Source organism: Astatotilapia calliptera, chromosome 20 (genome assembly GCF_964374335.1).
Source record: "Astatotilapia calliptera chromosome 20, fAstCal68.1, whole genome shotgun sequence".
NCBI classification, from domain to species: domain Eukaryota; kingdom Metazoa; phylum Chordata; class Actinopteri; order Cichliformes; family Cichlidae; genus Astatotilapia; species Astatotilapia calliptera.
In genome coordinates this window covers 35,206,995-35,229,517 of record NC_137441.1, presented here as the reverse complement: position 1 = coordinate 35,229,517, position 22,523 = coordinate 35,206,995, and the positions used below count along the sequence as shown (strand labels likewise).

Below are 22,523 nucleotides of genomic sequence, written 5' to 3'. Positions count from 1 at the left end.
AAAGGAAATCCAAAGCAGAGAGAATATTGAGGCAATTATTACTCAACTAAATCATTTGACCCAGAGAAAATGTATTCAAACAATACACTGAAGGTCACATGAGAGCTTTTTAAACGTAGCTCCTACAAATTGTAGAGAGACTCTCTAATTATCTGATGAAGAATTTTTTTCATCTTAATTTTAAGATACACTGCAGATAAAATAAAATAAAATAAACAAACAAAACACTACACAAATCTCCCATGTAAGGAGTATGGATTCTTGTTTGTCTGATGACCTCTGCTGGTCAATGTGAGAACTGCAGTAATAGGTGCTTAAAAAAACGTAAAGCAGAAATATTTCCAAAATATAATTCTTTATTTAAGGTATCCATTATTACATGTATGTGAATTCCTTTACTGATCATAGTGGTTGTGATGGTACATTTTAGCCTTACAAAAATGTATGAAAAAAGTTGTTTTTTAAAAATTTTTTTTTAAAGCAACATTAACACAGTCTCATTTCTGAATAGTAGAAAACAATATCTCTCCTGAAACATATTTACAATATGGTTGCAAAAGAAGACATCAAATTTAATTCTGTTACATAAAAATGTATTTACATCTAAATATCTCACTGCTTTTATGTGCAGATAATATATGCTTAGTTTAGTTAAGTTAAACATACTTACAGGACAGGTAATGTACTTTCATTTGAGTGTATAAATACTTACATATTTCCTGTCTTATCTGTGGTTTTAAGGATCATTGGTCATTTTGGGAAAATCCACATTATACCTAAGAGAATGATTTTCCATTCTGTCACAACAATGAGAGAGTTAGACAAGGAGTACAAAACTATGTTAACTGTTTTGTGATAATTAAAAATAACTGGCCTAAACCTGAACTAACTGAAATGTAGCTCCCTCATTTATAGAGGTATTAAGTATCATGGTGGATGAATGTTTGCGTTTGCAAAAAATATAACATTTGGTACAAGAGGCTCTAGATGCTTCTACACAAAGTCATATGGTTTTAATATGATACAGACACCGAGTGAGTGATTAGATCAAAATATGGTAATGATATGCACTTCATTTGTTGGAATGTGGTGCAAAATCCCTTCTGGTGTTTTCAATCCAGTTTCCTCGTTTCAGTCTAGAAATCCTGCTTCAGTTTTTCAATGCTGAAGTCGTCGTGGTCCAGTTTGGAGAGAGTCTTCCTTATTCGCAAGGCTGTAAGGCGGGCTGTTGGGTTCTGGTACCAGCACTCCTTCATGACCTTCACGATGGCTGACAATATCTTAAAAAGGCAGAAAAAATATAAAACACCACATTTCCAAAATGTAATTGTACTTTTGCGTTCATTTTTATGTCTACTTGTGTGTGTCTGTTTATGCCAAATAGCCTACTGGGTGAGAATGGAGTCTGTTGTGCAGACTGGGCCTCTGCTGGTCCACACACACCACCTTTTTCATCTCCTCAAAGCTGGGATCCGAGGGCACCAGGTCAAAGAAGGGTGGACGGTAATCTTCCACAATGCCTAAAAAAAACCCCAAAGTTAAACAGTGGATCACTTGTTCCCCTCTTGTCATTCAGTGGGGTGATCAAGCAAAGTAAGATGTCAGAATTATCAAATTAAAAGCCCAGTGAGGTGTCTTGTTGTGAGGGTTATCTCTTCATACATCTGCGGAACACAAATGTGTTTTCATATGAAGCCTGAAAGAGCACACTCAGAGACTCAGACAGGCTGCGGTGGGAGTTTTGTAAAGCATGTCTCGCTAAACAAGAGAACGGGGAGAGATATGAACTCCCTGGTGACTACATTGGGATGGAAATCTGGAAGTCATGCACACACACGCATACACACACACACAGTCATTGGTGCATGGCTGTGTGCTTGCATATAAAAATTGCATGCACGGGCATCTGGACTATGTACAAGTGAGTGCTGACACCAGATAAGACTGTTTATAATTACTGCAGTGCTAATCATGAGAGAGGATAGCAGAGGCAGACACAGACTAGAAAAACACTGGCCTGCTGAGAGACATGGGACTGGCTGCTTGTTCTATATACTCTACAAAAGCAGACAGACGTGTGACAAAGAACTTGTTTTTAACACGCTTGCTCGTGTGATGCATTAGCTTCATAACAAATTTGTGGATATATATCTACATTTGCTTCCTGAGGTTTAATCTAAGGCCAGATTTTTCTGCTAATGGATGGAAAGGCATAACATTAAAAACAGATCACTGTTAACCTACCATTGACAAGAGTCCTGCGGGTAATTTCCCAAAAGACCAGCCCGAGAGCCCAGATGTCAGTTTGCTTATAGGACTCAAAAACATCCACACGGATAGTTTCATCCAGCACCTCAGGGGCCATGTAGCGCTTGGTCCCCACGCGAGGGTTATTGCCCATATCGAGGTAGTCATGGGACTGAGAGTGTATCACTGCTAAACCTGAGGAACGAATGAACACAGAAAAAGCTTTTAATTTACAGTACAATACACACTACAAAATGCATCTTTAAAGAGCTCTTTCTCTAATCACATTGCTATAAACTGTTAGCAGATTTTGTGAATATCCTTGCAAACCTTACCGAGATCAGCGATGCAGCACTGTCCGTTGCGCTTTACCAGAATATTTCGGCTTTTCAGGTCTCGGTGGGCAATAGCTGGTTTTTCCTGGGAGCTAACAATCTCAGTGTGGAGGTGGACCAGGCCACAGGTCACAGACAGACACATCCTCAAGCAGCTCTCTGGGTCCAAGCTGCTGTACTGCAAGAAATCGTAAAGAGACCCGAGCTCATGATAGTGGGTGACGAGCCACAGCTGGGTACTGGAATTCTTGGATGTCATGTCGGAGGCTATGAAACCTAAAAAGCAAAAGCAAACAGAGAAAATGTTGCTGTTTGAATGTTTTTTCTTAAAGGTGCAATTTCTTTTCTTTGGAGGCGAAGGACTGGTATCATACCGAGTATGTTGTCGTGTCGCAGCTGTACAGTATTGTAGATCTCTGTCTCTCTAAACCAGGAGTGCTCATCTCTAGAGGAGAAAATCTTGACGGCGACACTTTCCCCCATCCACGTTCCCCTCCAAACCTCTCCATACCTGCCTTTGCCTACGAACAAAGTGACATCATTAATTGCAAATAAATAGAATAGAATAAAATAGAACAGAGTTTATTTGAACGTGCAAATATAACAAAAATTAAAAGAAAGAAAAACTTCTCAACACGCACACGCACACACACACACACACACACACACACACACACACACACACACACACACACACACACACACACACACACAAAAGTAAAGACATCAAGCTGTCATGAATATCTCTATATCCTATACAATTTTCATGCTCGACCACATTTCCAGAATATAATTTTACTTGTGTGTTCAAAAAAAGGAAGAGAAATGAGACTGACCGACACACTCAACAAGTGAGATTTGTCTGGCCATAGTTCTCTGGACAAGATATGGAAGCCCTGTCCCACTCCCTGATGTACAAAACTCATCATAGATATTCTGGTGAGAGAAAAGAAGACAGGCAGGCATTTAAAATCCACACGTAACAACTAAAAGACAGGAAAGTTTTCCTGTATTCTGTCTGACGTCAGCCATGAAACGTCTCTTACGCCATATGTGGGGTCATCTCCACTGGGGACTTTGAGTATTTTGACATCATGGCCTTCAGCATCTTGTAGTCTGCGGGCTGCACGTCGGAAGTGCAGGAGTAGTATCAGGCCAAAGACACAGGCAATAACAAATAAGAACAGCAGGAACAGGGAGATCCACAGCGCTAGGTAACCAGCTTCTGGGGGTGTCGGTGTCGGGTCCCCATCTGGAAACACAGAAGAAGTCAGGAACATACACACATATAGACACAAAGAAACTGAAAAGATTAAACTCATGAGATAAAATTCAAGTGGCATGACATTGATATGTTCTTACTGACCACAAGGGGGAACCAGCTGCTATCTAAAGGGAAGCTACAGTAATATAAGTGCAAAACAGTGCTAGATGTTAACTGAACTGTGGAGATGAGCCAGAGGCCCAACTGAAATAAGACAAAAGCATTATTTACAGGGACATACTAGCTCTTTGTTTCTTGGATAATGTGATGTTCCAGTATTGAAAAGGAAAGGCTTTAGGTACTGACTTATGTTTGGAGGCACTGTGAAGTTGGAGTTGCAGTAGTCCTCTCTGCAGCACTTCGTAAAGTAGTTGGGCAAGGAGGAGTAGCACTGCACTTTGGTGACCTCACTGAAACAGCCCAACTCCTCATATCCGTCTTTCATCCAGTTATAAAAACAATGTTTTCCCCTGCACGTTTCATTTTTACATGTGCCTTTGTCATTTTTGCAGGCACACAGCAGATCCCCATCATCTGTGGTGTCTGGAAAATACATGAAATCAGCACTGAAACAAGTTGGAAGATGGGGGGTCATGTAATAACGCAAATTACGTCCAGTAAAACAAAGCCAAAAACACATGAAATTCAAGTATTCCATCTTTGTTTTGAAAGAAAATGTAAAAATTCTAAACTCTACCTCCTCAAATATAATTAAGTAAATAGTTGTTATAGAAAGGTCTAAATAAACAGATACTTTTTATATTTTAAATCGTCATATTTTTGAACTATGATACTAAAAAGGACTCAGTGGATGGATAGGGTAACATATAACTTTAAATGTTAAAGTGTAGCATGTGTGCATGAAAAGCCACAAAACACCTTTTGCTATAAATGTGTTATAAAAAACCCAAAACAAGCAGAACTCTGCAGAAACCATAAATAGTTTACGGTGCTGCAAACATTTTTGGAAGCTAAGAGGAAGACAGGCTGTGATATAGCTCAACCAGCCCTGCAGTTGGCATTTGACTACCTTCACCAGGCACCCGTTTATTCTGCCATTTCACATCTGACAGGTATTGCACAGCCTTCTTGTCTCAACTTGCTTTCTGGAAACAACTACTTATGTTTATGACAACCAGCAGACTGAGCCATCCAGTCTATGTGCAGGCTGCAGATGCAAAACAATACCTATGAGGCGCATTCTCAGTGGGTTCTGCAGTGCAATCAGACCCTTCACATTAGTCTAATCTGATTTAGCGTCAGAACCAAAAATACTCTGTAATGCACCTTTAATTGAATGAAACAAAGGGAATGTCCTCACAGTAGTGAAAATTATTTTCTACATCCGACCGCCAACTCACCTCCATGGATGGCAGACGTCCACAAAATAACTCCAGCTATCAACCCTGTGAGCACAGCAGAGCTTCCCATCTCTGAAAAAGCAGGGAAACCAAAATATTACCAAAAATATTACCAGGTAATGTAATTACATAATGAAAAAAACAATTGGTGATGTTTAATTATTAGGAGCTGTCTCAAAATCCAAAGGTTTAGGTTAAAAAAAAAGTCAGTTGGGTAATTAATATTATGAATTCCGCTTAAATTTGCATACAGTTACTGAACAGCGGCTGAACAGGGGCTAAAGCTCAGACTCTGAGGAGGAAGCAATGAGGTAAAACAAACAGTCAAAGGGCCCAGCCTGTCTGCCTGTGTTGTAATTGCATTGGGTGGGAAAAGGGGTCTTAGGGGAAGCAGGCTGTTCAGAGTGTTTGTGTATGCGTGCTCAGATTATGTGTTGCGCTGTGCTAACCAGGCTCCAAGCCCGCCGACTCCAGGACTGCCCCTGTCGCAGAGTAAATGTTGATGGCTATGCTTCCTGCTATTGAGTGGCCCCACCCGGCTGGCCGGCGAGACTCAGGTCTGCTCATTGTTTAGAGCTGTACTGCTGAGAGTCACGCAATAAGAAGGCATCACATAAAAGTCAGCCTCTCTTGCTCCTCGGACCTCTAACGTTGATAGCAAGGATGAACTTAAACCTGTTAGATTAAACTATTAAAAGTTGCAAAATATGAAATAAACGATGAAATGTGAATTTTAATTTAGAACTCTAGAAACACATTGGGAAATGTTGGAGCAGTGGCATGTTTAGCTCTGTCATATCACCTCCTCTTTTAACAACATGATGTAAGTGTTTTGTTACCGAGGAAACCAATTTTCAGCAAATCAGCAGTTTGAGGTCTCATTTCATAATGTGCTAAACGTTTTCAGTGGGTGACAGAATTGAAGTGCAGTTCATTACCTGGACTCTTTTACTAGAGTGCCATGCTTCAGCTTGTCATAGTATATGTTTATCCAAAATTGGTATGTTGTATATTAAGGTTACAGATGTTCACAGATGTTCAGGTATGTATATTAATAGACAGCATACCATCATGGATGCTAAGGTTTGAACTTTCAAATCAGCCAGTCACATGGCAGCAAATCAGTGCATTTAGGCACATAGTCAAGATGGTCAAGATGACCCGCTAGAATTCTAGTCAAGCATCAGAATGGATGGGGAAGAAAGGTGATTTAAGTGGTTTGAGCGTGACACGGTTGTTGGTGCCTGACTGGCTGGTCTAAGCATTTCAGAAACTGCTGATCTACTAAGATTTTCCCACACATCCATTTCTAGTGTTTACAGAGACTGGTCCAAGAAAAGAGAAAATATGGACCCGGTATCTGGGCAAAAATGTCTTCTTGATGCCAGAGGTCAGACAGAAATAGACAGACTGTTTGAAGCCGACAAGACGCAACTGTAACTCAAATAACCACTCGCTACAATCAGTTATGCAAAAGAGCATCTCTGAATGGACAACACATTGGTTTGAAGCAGATGGACAACCGCAGCAGAAGACCACACCAGGTAAAAATTGGACAACAGAAAATGAGAAAAATGCTGTTTGGTCTAATGAGTCTTGATTTCTGCCGTAGCATTCAGGTGGTAGGGTCAGTTACAGAAAGCGTATTTGTTGATCATGTCAATACCGTTCATGACCACAGCGAATCCAGATCCCACAGGATAACGTGCCATGTCACAAAGCTCTGATCATCTCACAGTTACCAGATCTCAGTCAAGGGGATTCCCTCTTGGATGTTGTGATTTGCATCTTGGACATGCAGCAAACAATTCCCCAGCAACTGTGTGATGCTATCGTGTCAATATGGGCCAGAATCTGTGAGCAGTGCTTCCAGAACCTTGTTGAATCGTTGCTACAAAATGCTTAAAGCAGTTCAGAAGGCAAAAGGCAGTCCAATTTGATACTAACAATCAGTAACTTGTTAGTATGGGTGGTGAGTGTATTTGTTTTAAATAAACATGAGATTTAAAAGGTTTCTAACCCAACTCAGCAGATAACGGCAGTCACTCATTCAGTGTTGTTTGCACGAATAATTCTAATAATCAGACTGTTTTCTGTTTCCCTTCTCTTTAAGTGATTAAGCATTTACTACTGACTGCTTTCACGTGAGATGTTTATGTAACACGATAAACTGTAGCTACACTAGGAATCACCAAAAGTCAATGTTCAAACTGTGGCACACTCTGCTGTGAGAATTGTAAAAGAAAAGCTCTCAGATTGAAGTCTCAAAGACAAAGCAAGGGTGATTTTGCAGGAGCCACATCACTCAGCATTAGTTCAAGGCTCACTTCAAGTCTTTGGTGTTTAATAACAGGCGCACAGCTCTCCTTTTTTCAACTTTAAGCCTTCACAGCATCTCAAAATTGTAGCTGCAGAAAAATCTAAGTTGCACACACTTGCACATGCTGGCACACTGTGTAAATTACACAGAAGTTATGCTTTAAAAAAGGGGATTACAGAAAAAAAAAATCTATCCAACTGCACATGTCTCATAGCAGTTAACCGTTGAACTTTGGATGTGTGGCAGCAGAACTTTCACATGTCTGCTAAAAACCACGGATATCCGCTTTTAAATTTGGCACATCAAGCCACATATTTTACAGGATGTAGTCACTTTGGTGATTCCATCAAATCGTGTCAAATGTCACTGATGAGAAACCAGATGGGTAAAAAATAAAGATGAATATTTATATATGCTTGGCTCGCATTTAAGTGCATCTTTCCTTCAATTCTACGGAAGATCTTCTTTAAAGTTTCCTATACTTATCAAAGTGTCAAATCAAACATGAAACTTATGCTAAGTTAAGATATTTCTGTTTCCTATTGGTTAAAAATATCACACTAAAATGATCTTTATACATTCTTTGCATCTAGGGTTCAAGCTCAGTGCACAACAACCCGCTGCACACAGCTCTGGCACACTAAAACCACAAGCTATATTCTACCAAACAGCAAAGCGCACTTCCTGAATCACTCAGACTGAATGTAAACTGTGTTAAATCTGTGGGTCCAGGAGAAGAATAGGATAAACACAACTACTCCTACACAATGTTCTTATTCTCGGTGGACAACTGACAACTGGATATAATTTTACCATGCACTGGGTCCTAATATGAGAGTGCAGTAATCACAACCTCAATCGTGGGCAGCCTAACTTTATACTCCAGCAAACTTCCTCTCTAAGCTCTCTCCTGTTTGTCTCCATTCTGTCCTAAAACTACACAGGGGAAAAGATCCACTGACATCGCTTCCTGTCATCTACAGAGAGACAGATCTCTCATTCCATCACGATGACGGTGTAGTTAAGAGCTGGATTGGGAGGAACAGCAAAGGAGTCTCAAACTTCCTTTCTGCTGGGCCTCGTTTCACCCCCCCCCCCCCCCCCCAAAAAAAAATGGAGGAAAGTAACTTTAAGCAGAGTTACTGTAAAAGCTTTTATTCTCAGCTTAAACATCACATTCAGTCATTTTAACGTTTAACCTTTGCGTGTAATCCAGTGATTGTCATCAACTGCCAGTAACCTTGGCACCACTGTGCCTTCTTTTCAAGACAAGCTTGGAAGGATTTATGGCTTACTCAGTGCTCCTAACATGCATACCTACAATAGACGTTGGTCAGAGAATGGAAAAGACAAATGAAATATTATTGTACCTCACACATACGGTGCACAGAGAGTGGCCTTTGCTTCTCAAGAAGAAGAAGAAGGGAAAAAAATGCATGAAGATCTTGGTATGAGTGATGCACCCTGAAGAGATCAGCAACAGCACCCACTTGGAAAGAACCTGTGTCACTTTTACAATGAGCTGCAGCCAAAAGACACTTCCTGTGTGTGGATGTGTGTAAATCTTTGTAAGCAAATGTCACATTCTGCACACTTCAAAATGAATGGACTTTTCACCTTAAAAGATTTGTTAGAAAAAAAAGGTCACAAGGCATATGCCAGTAGTTCAGGAAGTACCCACATCCTTATTTGGGTAAAAATAGCCATGCGTGAAGAATAAACCCTGTGTATGAAAGAAAATCTGTGTTTTTAGTAAGTGTGCAAAGATACTATCAGTAAAGCACTCTTTCTTTTTAAGTTTAGGAAGTGGACCGATGTTTTCTATCAATGTTACATTGAAATAAAATTGCAATACAGTGATACAATTAAATGACGTAGGTGGTCAGTGAATGCTGTTTAACTACTTCAAATGGGCCTACGAATGAGATGAATGTTTCTCATATTTATAAGATATAAAACATAGGATATGTTAAATCCTTATGTTTAAAGTATGAAACAACTACAGAGTGACCACTACTTGAGTTTTAGGACTGACACAGATAATAAAATACCACAACAAGCCACATTTGACACGTAACACACGCAGGGCAGGGAAAAGTAAGCACCTCTAAAATCAAGTCTACTAGACCACAATTTTTGCTGTGGGCTATTTAAATTGTGCGTAGTGCTCAGTTACATAGAAATAAATAAAGGTAGTTCACCGTGTCCTGTGCCACAATATAACAGATTAGCTATGATAACAAAAACACGGCGAGTAATAAGAAACAAATACCGCAGTTAAAATCTGTAAATGCTGTTAATTCTGACTTGAAGATCAGGCCATTTGACACCTGTTCACATCTGGAAACACGTGGATTGATGTAAGCCGCTGTCAAAAGGTAACTTTTAATCCGGTGTTACAGTGTTACAGTGTTACAAGATTCATAATAATAGTTCAGTGAACAGAATAAAAAGAAAACAAACCCACGACCATTACCTGTTTCTGCTCGTGTTGTTTTTGTGTTTTTTAACTTGACAGATGTAAACGCCTCACGTCTCCCATATCAAAGACGGCTCCAAGCGCTTCTCATTGGTCCAAGTTTTGTCAACGATAGGTAGAATAAAGCTTTACAATGCCAACAGCTTCATTTTCCCTCCGTCTACACGGCCCTAATGCAGATGTTTCCCCTCACAACTCTCATCCTTCGCCGCTTCGATGACGACTAAACGACGTTTTTGAGAAAAGTACGTCCTTTTTTTCCTTCACCCCTTCACGGCCCCCTCGAATTAAAGTTAAAAATCGTAAATACACACACTTCTTAAAAGAAAAAAAGGAAGAAGGGTGGCAGCGTGGCAGAAGTGAAAATGAAAAGGCAGCTGGTTGAGTCCTGACAGGGGGACAAGCTGTAACTATCTCATCTCGGTCCAAATCTGCGCTGATAAACCGAGAACACAAACCGCCGTCTTTTTGGAACCACACTCCTTCCGCTTTCTGGCTGTTCCCCACCGAGTCCTCTACTTACTCACTAAGTAAGAACACTTTGGGTCTTGTCTGCGTTCCTGATTTAAAGCCAAGATTGCAGATTTTTAAATAGTATACAGTTCTGTCCCACCCCTTATTGTCCCACCGCACAGGGTCTGCTCGGCCTGGAATGTGTTCTCATAGCGGTTTTCCTGTTGCTTGCTAAACCTCTCATTTTCCTTTTCCCCTGTGTCTGCGCCGCACCGAAAGGAATGCGCTTCAAAGGCCCCTCTATGATACAATAATATTATTGCAAGTGAAGCCAAGAAGAAGCTAGCGCTTATTTATCTATTTTATCAGCTGTTAAAAATCAAAATTCTGCTTTTGCAAGAGTTCAGAAGCCACTGCAGGGTTTATCCTAAACTTGAGATCAGACTGTTCTCAATACATTTCATGTAACAGATGTCTGGTGTGTCTGTTTTCTTGCAACAACCAATTCAAAAAACCTTGTCAAAAATGTAAATATCAGGTCCAGCACTTCTTCTGTTGAGCAGTCTGTGAATACTCAATATTTAATGCATGATTTCCTGTCCACCTGGTGGCAGCACAAACAGGCTGTCACTACAACAGCCACACATTAGAAAGTTTTCAAGCTATGCTACTGTCCTGCAACTAGTGTATACATCTATCTTTGAAATATGTAATTTTTTATTAAATTTCAGTTTCATTTATATAGCATCAAAGCTACTGTCACCCTAAGCTTTATATTGTAAGGTAAAGGCCATACAACAGTTAGCAATAGCGCCCTACGAGCAAGCACCTGGCGAAAGGCAAAGCTGCTTTTTAACAGGAAGATAGAACCAGGATCAGGAAGGGGCGGTGAGAAGAAATAGAGGGAGATGGGACAAAAGAGACACAAGAAACCCAGCAGCCTGGGCCTATTGCAGTATAACTAAGGGAGGTTTCAGGGTCATGGCGATCCATATGATAAAATGCATTACTCTGTTTTGGTCTCTGCTAATTTCTGACAGAAATATGTGACTCTTTAGCTGCTAAAACATGGTTTGTTATGTACTGTCACCTCACAGCATGGAACAATCAGCTGGCTGAGGCCTCTCTGTGTCACCTTTGCATGTTCTCCTTGTGCCTGCATGGATTACCCTTGATTCCTACTACAGTCGAAAGACAGGTTAATTTTAAACTCATCAGTGATGAGTAAATGTTTTCTTGCATGGTTTCTCTGTGTTAGCTCTGTGTTACACTGTTGGCTTGTCCAGAGTGTATCACCAACGCTTGTATTTGTGATAGGCCCTGACCCCAACATGGATAAACAGTTTAAAAAAGCAAGGCTTTATGAAACTGGTTGTTTTGGCAAAAAAAGAATGCAAAGGGAAAATATGAACATGCTTGATTTTATCATCATTTTTCACTTCTAATTACCACATTGTAATGTTTTTCAGAGAACAATGGCTAGCAAACCTAGCTCGAGATTCAGAGATATGGTGAAAAACATGATTTGACAATGAACAACTAGAGCAGATTGTGGACGAACTCAGTGCTTTCAGGGTTGTTTGGACAATGGGGCACCTTGATCGCTTGAGTGTTGAGAGTTAACAGACATGTTGAACTCTGCATATGCATCTTTATGCGTCATGCAAGTCAAACTTTAAGTAGCAATGAGCAAAACAAATTGTTAATGGAAGGTGACCTTAAGACATATGTTTCCTTTAAGAAATATATCCTGCTTCTCTGGATGTCTAATGTATGTGGTGGGAATTACTGTGTGGGTTACATGTCCACTCAAGCTGGGTACAGCATATTTGTGGTCAGCAGTCATTGTGTGTCTTAAGTGGCAAATACATTGCTGCCAGAGAGGCTGCACTGTGTGACATTACTTCCTTCAACAGCGCCTGAGAGAGATGTCTTCATGTCTGTAATATGAATTCCCCTCCTGGTTCCCAGGCGTCATAATCTCTCCTTTTTGGCTTACGGCAGCAGACACAGCTGGAAGCTCTCACATCAGCTGTCATGTAGAAGAGAGCAAATTGTTCTTTTTGAATTCAGCAGTTATATTTTCTTTCCCACTAATCCCAGAGGTTTGAAGAGCTTGTTTCCTCTGGGATTTTCTTAAAGAGTCTGTTTTTTGAATAATCTAGAGTACAGGAAGTGTTAGTTGATTTAAAAAAAAGAAGCAAATTGTTGATAAAGAAATGACCTTTTTGACTTGCTCATTTATATCTTTGAACAGCCAATAACTTAGCCACAGACAGCATGGTGCACACAACACATAAGCTAAAATGTTGTGTTAACTTTGGTCATAGTTGCCTTTACAGGGTGGTACTGCGTTCTGAGAGTTTTGCTGCTGAACAATCCAAACACCCTGACCCAGTTTATGTGTATAAAGATGTGTGTTTACTGCTTGAGTCTGCATAGACATGGCAAGAGTGTTGTTCTTTCAGTGAACTCTAGAGAGGTACTTATTTTAAGCCTGACCTCAAGTTCCCCTCTGAGGTGGGGAAGTTAGCCACAAACGTGACAATGTTCCGATTTTGTTTTTCTGTTTAGCTGCTAGTTCATTGCTTGCTCAATAATCTTCAAAATGAGTCATATAAAACACAATCAGTTTGTTAGGCATAAGATAAGATTGATTTTATGTTATCACCCATGAAAGCTAATTGTTGTGTAACGATATTGCACAGCGGATTAAAAGATTACAGGTCAGAGTTCAAAAGTCATGCAGTGCCACTGCAGCGAGTGCATCACGGGCTTGCTTAAGAAAATCTATTTAACTTCATTGTGAAAGTGTGATCAAGGTTACGACACGGGGCTCGTCAGTCACATGCAGATCAGGCAGGAAAATGTTGCCCTGGCGGTGAGTCCCTTCTATATTTTTCATGAAACAAAACTGCAAGAAGGGGAACGTACCCGTATAAAAGAACTGTTACGAAGGTAACCTTGAATTCATTTCCTGTTCAAGTACTATGCATCGCCAAATCACCACTATTCCTAGAATTAAATCCCAGTTTGCTTATGGTTCTGGTTTGGAACAAGCTGGCTGCTGACCTCAGGTCAGTTCTAACTCTGTCTACAGTCAAAAACAAACTTAAATCCTTTTTATTCTCACAGGATTGTATTTAATTTCTATTTTATTAAGGCATAGTAGATCAGGGTAGTTTAAAAATATTTTTATGTTAAACATATTGAGTCTCTATGTTTTTAATAATCAACATTACATCAAGCGTGATATGATTTTAACACAGACCTTTTTCACAGTTTCTGAAAGCAAATTGATGATAAAGAGGACATTTTTGACTTGCTCATTAATACTGTTGAATAGCAGGCACAATAGGCCTACATATGTGTTTATCTTTTACGTAAAACACATGTAGTTAAAGTGTAATCAAATCACTGCATAAATTAAATTGCCATTGCCAAATGGTCACTATGTGATGACACCAAACACTAATATTTTGTCAGTAATAAAGACCAACACACAAACCTTTGCAAAGGTCAGTCAGTTTATTCCAAACTTACACACACACACACACACACACACACACACACACACACACACACACACACACACACACACACACACACACACGAACACGCAGACACACACACACACACACACACACACACACACACACACACACACGAACACGCAGACACAGTTTCAGTTTTACAGACTTTATAAAGATGTTGAAGACCTGAGCTTTTTGCATCTCTTGTTTTGACTTTAAATGACCCCAGAAATGATTGTCTAAATTTTCACCACAATGTATCTAATTATATATAGTTTTCAGAGAACACAATTAAACATATTTAGCTGTATTTGGGATATTTATTGCAGTTAAATGCATGATTTATTATTTATTATTTTAGTTCGTTTATCTATAAAGAGAATAATTTTAAAAATCCCAAAATTAAGCTATAGTCCACAACAGGTTTCTGTTCTTGAATATGCAGTTTGTTATTCTGATGATAATAATATGCTTATTGTATATTTCCCTGAATAGCAACAGTACTCGTTTTCAAATAATAATCGATGAAACAAACAATATGAAGCAGCAGGCTGAAGATTTCTATTTGCATCCCACTGAGCATTGTTTTCCAGTATGAAAGAAGATGCTTCAGAGATGGCTCTGTTCCTTTTATAGTATCACACTCACATCATTTGCGTGACACAGCAAAACACAAAAAAGAGCAAAAGAATCACAGAAAAGATGACAAATTAAAGGAAAACCTGAACCCTTAGTCCTTGCAGTTACATTTTGCAGGCATGGCTTGGGGTTACTTGTCTCTGTACACATTTGATACTTTTGGAATCTGCAAGGTTGCAGTGACTGCTTTGATTATCAGGGAGAGTCCTTGCAGATGTTCACATATGCCTCCAGTATACCTTTTTAAGAGACATTAATAGTGTATTAAACCTCCACTCAGGGGATTCTGGGTCCTTGTCATGGCTCACTGAGACGCTTAATGGAACTGAACCATAGATAACACACTTGTGCTTTCCATACGGCACAAACTAAAAAACATCTGTAGTAGTTGGTTTGTTGTAATACTGCTACTGCACAAACTGTGCATTCTTCCTTCAAGCAGAAGAGAAAGTAAAATAATAAGAGCAGCTACTTGTTCATGGTTTCTGCAGCTGCCATGCACAAGTCTGTAAGGGAGTATATTTCAGGTCTAAGAGGGGATAGAAATCAGTGTTCCGAGTCATCATAATTATTCCATGATGGAGCATTTCTCACTGATTTTTTCCTTTAATTTGTAGCTTAAATTGTTTTGTTTTTTGTGGTTTTTTTTGGCCTTTCACGGTCTTTGATTAAATGTGACTTTGATACATTCCCTGAAGGCATCTGATCACATACAGTTGGCTATGGGCTATTTGGTTATATTGCAGTGAAATACCACAATGGCACGCTACTGAGAAGTTGTTCATGAAATGAAGATGGGTAAAATCCTTTTATAGAGAAAAATAACACCATCGCAGGTGTGTGCAGTCAGTGTAATTGCATCCTCAAAAAACAATTCACCCTTTCAGACAGGAAACCAGTAAACCACAGTCTCTGGAAAACCAGATTCTATTTGGTTAGCATAATTTTTCAGCTTGTACAAAGATGCTGAAAAAAGCCATCCAGTGCATTTTCCAGATCAAGGTTCACCCATGTGTTTCCCTTGTCAGCTGCTCACTTCAGAACTGTTTTGCTAGAAAGAAAAAAATGGGCGTTTTCACTTCATGGACGTTTGGACCCCTTGGATTTTTTCTGTTCCTCTTTTTCCTTTTCTTGCTTTTTCTTCTCTCTCTTTTTTTCCTCCTTGGCTTCCTTGTACTTCCAGACAGGAGGTTCCAGGTAACCCTTTTGCCTTTTGTTCTTTTTCTCCTTCTTTGGAGTGCGCTCCCCAGATTTTGTAACTTCAATTTTGGGAATGCAGCCTGAGGGGAAGATGCTGTTTCTGTGTGCCATGCTGCGGGGGATGAAGCTTTTCATGCCACCTGTTGGTGAGCTTTGCCTGCGCTCTGAGTCTTGGCAGCAAGAGGTCAGTGATACAGAGGTGGCCGACACAGGTGAAGCTGAAGTGATGGAGCCATTACTGTGAGACACCATGCTCTCCTCCAGTTCCTTGCTGCTGTGCTTGTCAAGCAGTTCCGGTACAGCAAATCGTCGCTTGCCAATCTCTGGGGGGCTGGTGGGACAGAGTGGACGGCAACCAGTAGCTATCAAGGGGCTGTGGATGCTTGTAGTCATCCGCACCATGTGGTCCATGACCCCATTGTCTTGGGGGTCATGTGGGAAGCTGAAACTAAGACTGTCTTTTAAGCGCTGCCTCAGCTTCTGACCTGCTGTTTTGGCTGCAGTGGCCTTTGCCACCAGTAGCTTTAGCTCAGGCCACTCAGGAATGTAGCTTTCACAGAACTGTTCTGCAATAGGACGAGTTTGCAGGCGACGCAGTCTGTTCAGAGTCTCAAACCTTCCTGTCCTAAGAACCCAGTCCTTTAGACCTTTCCCCTGGACGAGGTCGACTGCATTGATATCTGCACCTGCACACCGAGGAGAGAAAACAGTAGAAATGTTGAGTGGGAGGAAATCAACTGCCGTCAACTCAGCGTAACAACACCACCATGTGGTGATTTTTGGAGCACAGGTTATTAGGTAGATGGCAAGCATCAGTATGGTGAGATGGGACAAAAATAGCTGGGAATACTTTTTTTTTAACTGCATTATTTTTTTATTTTTAAGTTTTACACCTTTTCATATTATATTACAGTAATTAAGTAATAGAAAAACAACGAAATAACAAAAACCTCTGGTGTTTTTCTGCTATTTACACATTTGTTTTTTACAATATAAACCCAAAGAGTCATGCTGAGAGATTTCTTTATTTACTACAGCAACATTTCTTTATGTTGCTTATGTTGCTAAACGTCTTTACACTGACAGAGGGTATACTATAAAAGTAAACAATAAATAAAACTGAAGTAACTGAGGTGATCTGGCCCACCTGAGATCAAACTGGCTGTATGTGGCCCACAGTGTAAGATGAGTTTGACATCCCAGGTTTAACCAATTTCTGGCTGAAGACGCTTAGTCATGTCTACTCAGGAGACTTTGGAAGTCTACTTGGCAAATAATCAAGGCTTTAACTGACCAAATATACACACAGATATTTTTGTTGCACACTATGAACACAGATGGATTATAGATTAATGTCTGACATCATTAAACTTTAAATAGAACGTGGACTGAATTATTACAGAGCTTTCTTAAATGTGTCCCTGCACAGTTCATACAGGACTAATCTCTGTAGTCCAGAAAAAAAAACAGATTAGTTGACAGATCGGATGTCCGGCTTTGCCCTCTATATTACATATATAGGACATTAATAGATTTGTTATACCTATAAGAGTTTAATTGCAATCACACCAAACCAAATCCTCTACATCTGAGGTGTACATCCTGACTCTCCATGTGGGCTTGACATTCGGTCACAGGTGAGGGACATTGTTAGAAGATTTGATGTAGAAAGACATCTAGACGTACCATGCATTAGCAATGCGGAGACACACTCTTCTCTGCCTTGTAGGCCTGCCTTGATGAGAGCTGTGAACCCACGGGGGTCCCTGATCTCAGTGTCCACACAAGGGTAGTAGTTAAGGATATAGTTCAGGATGGTGATGAAGCCTGGATTGAAAAGATTATGTTATGTTAATATTCTATGATCAGCTTAGGAATTGATGTTGAAGTCATCTGATGTCTTCCGATGTACCTGCTTGGGCTGCAATCATGACAGCAGTGTTGCCATCATTGTCTTGATGGTTGATGTCTATTAATGGGCATGTGTGAAGCAAGGCGACGATGTCCACAAAACCCTTGGACACAGCCAACATCAGCCCATTCTGAGGGGAAGAAGATATAAATAAATAGGCCTATTATAGATGCTGAGGTTACCTTTCTTCATTAATTGATTTTAAAAAAAAAGAAAAAAAGTCATTGTCATAGTACCTGTGTGGAAAAAATGAGAAGTGACATTTATCTCACCCTGCCATTGATGTCTAGCTCCATGACCTCATCTTTTGTGACTCCTCTCTCCATGATGCTGCGCAGGGATGCAGTGTCATTCTTGGCACAGGCCTCGTACAATGTTTTAGCCGGCTCTGTTGATTTTCCGTCCCTTTCATAGATGGGAAGCACGGAGTCGTCTGAAAGCACACTGCCCGAGTCAGAGTCATCCAGGAGGATCTCTGAGTCGTCAGATGGGCCACTGCCCAGGTGTGGGTCGTCATTTGCAGCAGCCATTGGAACCCCCGCTGACTCTGGTCACACCTGGGTGTCAGGCCTGCAGCAGAGATCCCTTATCTTAAACAGAAAAATGTAAATGTTGTTATCATACACACGAAATGAACACAGTTCACACAATTATTTTCTGTAGCCACATATATAGGTTCAGATTGAGCAGACAGGTGTTTGTTGTTGTAGTTAAAGGGGGATAACGTTTTTCAAACAAAACAATGCATAAACCACGAGCAGCTTAGAGTTCATTTGCAGTAACGTTACCTTCGACAGATGTGCGAAACACTGAAAGCGCTTTTCCGGGTGTACACACATTATGTATGCACACAAAACTGCGTGCACATAGTTTGAAATGTGCCGATGTCTATAATTCGTTTTTCCTTTGCAAAAGCCAAATCCTAACAAGTGCTGCTGTCTCATTCCAGTCTCGTTTTGGCAGGTGTAAGACCTCTTCCCCTCCTTAGACCAGTTCACGTGTGATTGTGAGACGAGCAACACAGACTGGCAGCTTTTAAAGTTAGCATTTTAAATAGATCTGGTGACCTGAAAAGGCCTTGTTTAAAAGGCATGAGGCCTAAAGAGGATGAAGAGCTTTACCTCAGCCCTCCTGTCAAAGTAAGTCTCTGATTTACAACATAGGTAACCTCCCTGTGTAACATGCTTTGCTGCCAGTTGATTTTTCACTGGCACCACACAACAGAGAAAGACAGTAAATACTTATCACCTTGAAAGCAGTCTCATAATTTAAATATATTTAAGACAACTGAAACGTAAATAATGTGAAGGCACAAATCTACACATAAATAACAGCAACTATAAAACAAGAAATCCTGCAGAGCCGAGGTCGCTCAGTCTGCACAGTGAAGTGAAAGAAGGCATAGGGACACTCAACTGGGATGAAAAAGGCCATATGGTACTGGAAGCAATGGGAGGCCAGTCTAGTGACAGCATGTGTCATGGTGTCTTAACACTGTTATCCTGTGCTTCCATACATCAGCACACTGGCATATCCTGTAGTGTAAAGTTTGTATCTAATGTGTAAATATACTTTCAAGCCACTGAAGACACTATTTCTCAAGACTCAGAAATATGATAGTGTCAGCTAGTTCTAATTCTCTATATTTTAAAGACTGGAAATAACAGAAGAGCTGGCTGTGGTCCTGCATGCACCACAAAACTCACCCATTTTTTCAGCAAATTAGTTTTGCACCTATTGTCAGTCACAGTAATTAGAAGTTATTCCAATTGGTTATCTTTTTAATAAGCTCTTGTTAACGTCCATAAATCCCTTAATCCCACGAGCAAATGCTTGTATTTCAGCACTCTGTCATGCACAGTTCCCACACAAGTCTTTTCTCTCTCTTCCTCATTCTGCACAAACATAAAATGCCCTGACTTTAGTGTTGATGTGTAGGCCACTGTGGCCTCCACTTCCTGTTGAGCAACACCTTGCAATCTGGCCAGACATCTTACTCTGAATTCTAAATGTCAGCTGTCTTTTTTGCCTTTTAATGGTGGAATAAAGATGATTAAAAAGGGAATGTTCATAAAAACTAAAGCAAAAACAACACATGTCAGAACAAATATTACTAAAAATAATAACACAGCTCTCACCTGAAAGCAGTTCAGCCATGAGTTAGTCCTCTTCTTTTTTTTCTCCTCTGGTTTCTTACTTCCTCTTGACAGTTAAACCATCCTGGACTTCCACGCTTCTCGCTGGCGCTTAGTAGAACCTGGTTAAGGCTAAGTTTCCCAAAACTGACTGCAGCTCCAGATTTTCCCCTCCCTCCATTTCTACTAGTGCCCAGTAAGGTTGCCTCATCAGCCAGGTCCCAACATAGACTCTGCTGTCCTAAGTCAGCCAACGTGCTCTCTTCCTCTCATCCTGATTACAGAAGATTTAAGGATTAAGAGAAGGAAACAGACAGCGGCCAAACTTGCTCCCCTTACAGTCTTTTGAGTTGGTCTGCTTCTCTTTCTTCTCTCTTTTACTTCTCTCTGATCTCTCAGATCTCTCAGCTGCCCATCTGCAGCTTTCTGCTGCCCGTCTGTTGTGTCAGGGCAAACCCCTCAAACTGTCCAAAAAAGTCCTGTGACTGAATCATAGAAGCTGTTGCTCCCAAATCTGCTCTCTGCTGCTGAGGACCCCCTGCCTGAATAATTCCAGTGAGTCTGCCTAATGCAAGGCAGAGTCTCGGGTCTGTTTTGGAATGGAAATCCATCTGCTGGGACAACAAACTAACACTTATGGGGGAAAAACAATGGCACACAAGATGAAGTTATTGTGCATTGGCACAGACACTGTGGAAGTGAGTGTAAGCACCTGGTTTGAAAATGCCCAGTCCTTACATTATGAGGCATGAACAGTTAATACATTTTGTTCAGGAGGAAGTGCTTGCATAAGTTATATTTCATTATCCACAAACTTCATCTGTAGGTATTTAATTATCATATTAACATGATTATTTAAGCAAGTCTGATATTGAATCCAATATTATAACGGAAATAAATTAGGTTAACTTTTTAGCATTGTTGGTTTAGTAATGTCCCGTTTGAACCGTGACCACAGCCTTTCTGCTCACAGTGTCGAATCTCATATGTGGACAGGAATATCCTGTTAACAGGTGTATTCACAGCATCAGTGTTACAGTTACGTGGGTCCAAATGTGCATGTAAACAGATTAACCCTTATATTAAATTAGAGTAGGGCCAAGCCTTCACTTCAAGCATATGATTGTTGGCCTGTGTTATGTGACAGCACCTCTTGTTCAGAGGGGTTGCTGACTGCCCTCTTCTGATGAAACTTGGAAATGGACAGCCTGGACATGAGTACAGTTTGTGTGGTGGCATTCAGCAAGATAAAAAATAACATGATTCCTCACTGTAGGCCTTAGCTACTACACTTCCAAATGAAATCTACAAACTTTTAACAAGGCATGCAGACAATTTAGGCTTAATTTAAACAAATTATAATCACTAAATGCTCCTGCATTATTAAAGATCAACATTATTTCAAGTAGCAGATATCATTGCAGAGCCCAGTCATAACTGAGTAAAGCTGTTATAATAAAGGTTGGACATTCATTCAAAAGCTGCTTGATCCTGAGAATTATAGATGGTTATCTGCTTTCAAGAGTTAACAAACAAGCATGTTGATAACAGCCAGCTGAAGCTGACACACCTCCAACATCATAATCCCAAGAAATCCCATCAAATGTCCCACTGACAAGCCCTTATCCGAAGACACCTCTTTGGCTTTAAAGCATCAGATTGGACCTATAGTGTCACAGTAACCTTAACCGTCACTGAAAAGGTTCTATGTTTAGACACAAGACCCTGAGGTAGGTCTGATATGAAACACAGGAAGAGTAGAAAAGGGCATGCCTGTGGGGGGAAGATTATAGCTTCTGGGAGCAAAGCAGAAATAAAATTGACAGGAAATAATACAGAGGAAAAGGAAGTCTGTTTGGCATGACAGGGTGGGGTAGTGATTGAGGGTGTACTTTGGATGTTTTCCGTTTTTCTTTAAGATCTACAAAAAAAGGCCAATCAAGTTTACCAGATGAGGGCAGCATAGCATATTTAGCAACCTCTAAGTCATTTTCTCAAAGAAAATCAGTTGTGAATGAGATTTAGAAGTTTAAGTACATTTTGTTCTGATTCCCACCTCTTGATAGTACTCAGACTTTCCTTTTAGGGTCGGGGTTATTTTCTTTCTATTCTGCAAATTCCTGACAGAGTCATTTACTCATCACTGTGAAAGGCAGCCCAACCTCTCCCCAGACACCACATTACCCAGCACAAATCAGCGGTGGAGCAAAAGAAAGAGGCTTGGGACAAAGTGGACTAAGTTTAGCCAGCTTAGTGACTGATTCTAACAACAGCAATGTGCTTAGCTAATATTAGACTGTTGGCAGTCAGTGCAGGACCGTGCATCTGCTATATTAATTCCATTTATCTGCTAAAGACAGAACCACCTCTAATGCTATTTGCCTTAAAGCACGTACAATCCTCCAGCATCCAGGAAATAGTTAAACATATTTTAAACATATATTTAGATCATGTTATTACAAATGGGAAGATAAGGTGTGGTGGAGTTGCTTTAATTGATGAGTAAGTAAATACATTTTGCATTGACAGAGAGGATTTGTTCAGGGATGTGGGATTCAGACAAGAAATGAAGCTTCATATGGACAGCATCATGGTTGGGAAAAATTAAGGAAATAGGGCAAAATAAAATTATGAAAATATTCCCC

At 40.3% G+C, this 22,523-nt stretch overlaps 2 protein-coding genes across 2 annotated transcripts; both read right to left on the bottom strand.

Annotated features, from left to right (window-relative positions):
• Positions 1–336: 336 nt before the first annotated feature.
• acvrl1 (activin A receptor like type 1) lies at positions 337–10,670 on the bottom strand. The gene is made up of 10 exons (XM_026154581.2): positions 10,004–10,670; positions 5,208–5,279; positions 4,153–4,389; positions 3,629–3,834; positions 3,419–3,518; positions 2,957–3,103; positions 2,583–2,858; positions 2,245–2,442; positions 1,390–1,520; positions 337–1,280 (listed from the first exon to the last, which is right to left on the bottom strand). Exons 2-10 carry the CDS (start codon positions 5,275–5,277, stop codon positions 1,137–1,139), a joined length of 1,509 nt encoding a protein of 502 aa, XP_026010366.1. The 5' UTR covers positions 5,278–5,279; positions 10,004–10,670; the 3' UTR covers positions 337–1,136.
• Positions 10,671–15,570: 4,900 nt separating this feature from the next.
• ankrd33aa (ankyrin repeat domain 33Aa) lies at positions 15,571–20,116 on the bottom strand. Its single transcript, XM_026153520.2, has 5 exons — positions 19,882–20,116; positions 18,016–18,333; positions 17,744–17,873; positions 17,518–17,658; positions 15,571–16,517 (listed from the first exon to the last, which is right to left on the bottom strand). The coding sequence occupies exons 2-5, from the start codon at positions 18,271–18,273 to the stop codon at positions 15,712–15,714; spliced, it is 1,335 nt and encodes a 444-aa protein (XP_026009305.1). The 5' UTR covers positions 18,274–18,333; positions 19,882–20,116; the 3' UTR covers positions 15,571–15,711.
• Positions 20,117–22,523: the final 2,407 nt, after the last annotated feature.

What these genes read in the sequence shown, in the direction of transcription:
- acvrl1 (XM_026154581.2), bottom strand. Translation starts at nt 5,277, where the DNA reads ATGGGAAGCTCTGCTGTGCTCACAGGGTTGATAGCTGGAGTTATTTTG. An exon ending in GAGATGACCCCACATATGGC is followed by an intron (nt 3,519 to 3,628) that starts GTAAGAGACGTT and finishes TTCTCTCACCAG; the next exon opens with AATATCTATGATGAGTTTTG. An exon ending in ACAGACTCCATTCTCACCCA is followed by an intron (nt 1,281 to 1,389) that starts GTAGGCTATTTG and finishes TGCCTTTTTAAG; the next exon opens with ATATTGTCAGCCATCGTGAA.
- ankrd33aa (XM_026153520.2), bottom strand. Translation starts at nt 18,273, where the DNA reads ATGGCTGCTGCAAATGACGACCCACACCTGGGCAGTGGCCCATCTGAC. An exon ending in CATGATTGCAGCCCAAGCAG is followed by an intron (nt 17,659 to 17,743) that starts GTACATCGGAAG and finishes TTTTCAATCCAG; the next exon opens with GCTTCATCACCATCCTGAAC. An exon ending in CTCCGCATTGCTAATGCATG is followed by an intron (nt 16,518 to 17,517) that starts GTACGTCTAGAT and finishes CTCGGTGTGCAG; the next exon opens with GTGCAGATATCAATGCAGTC.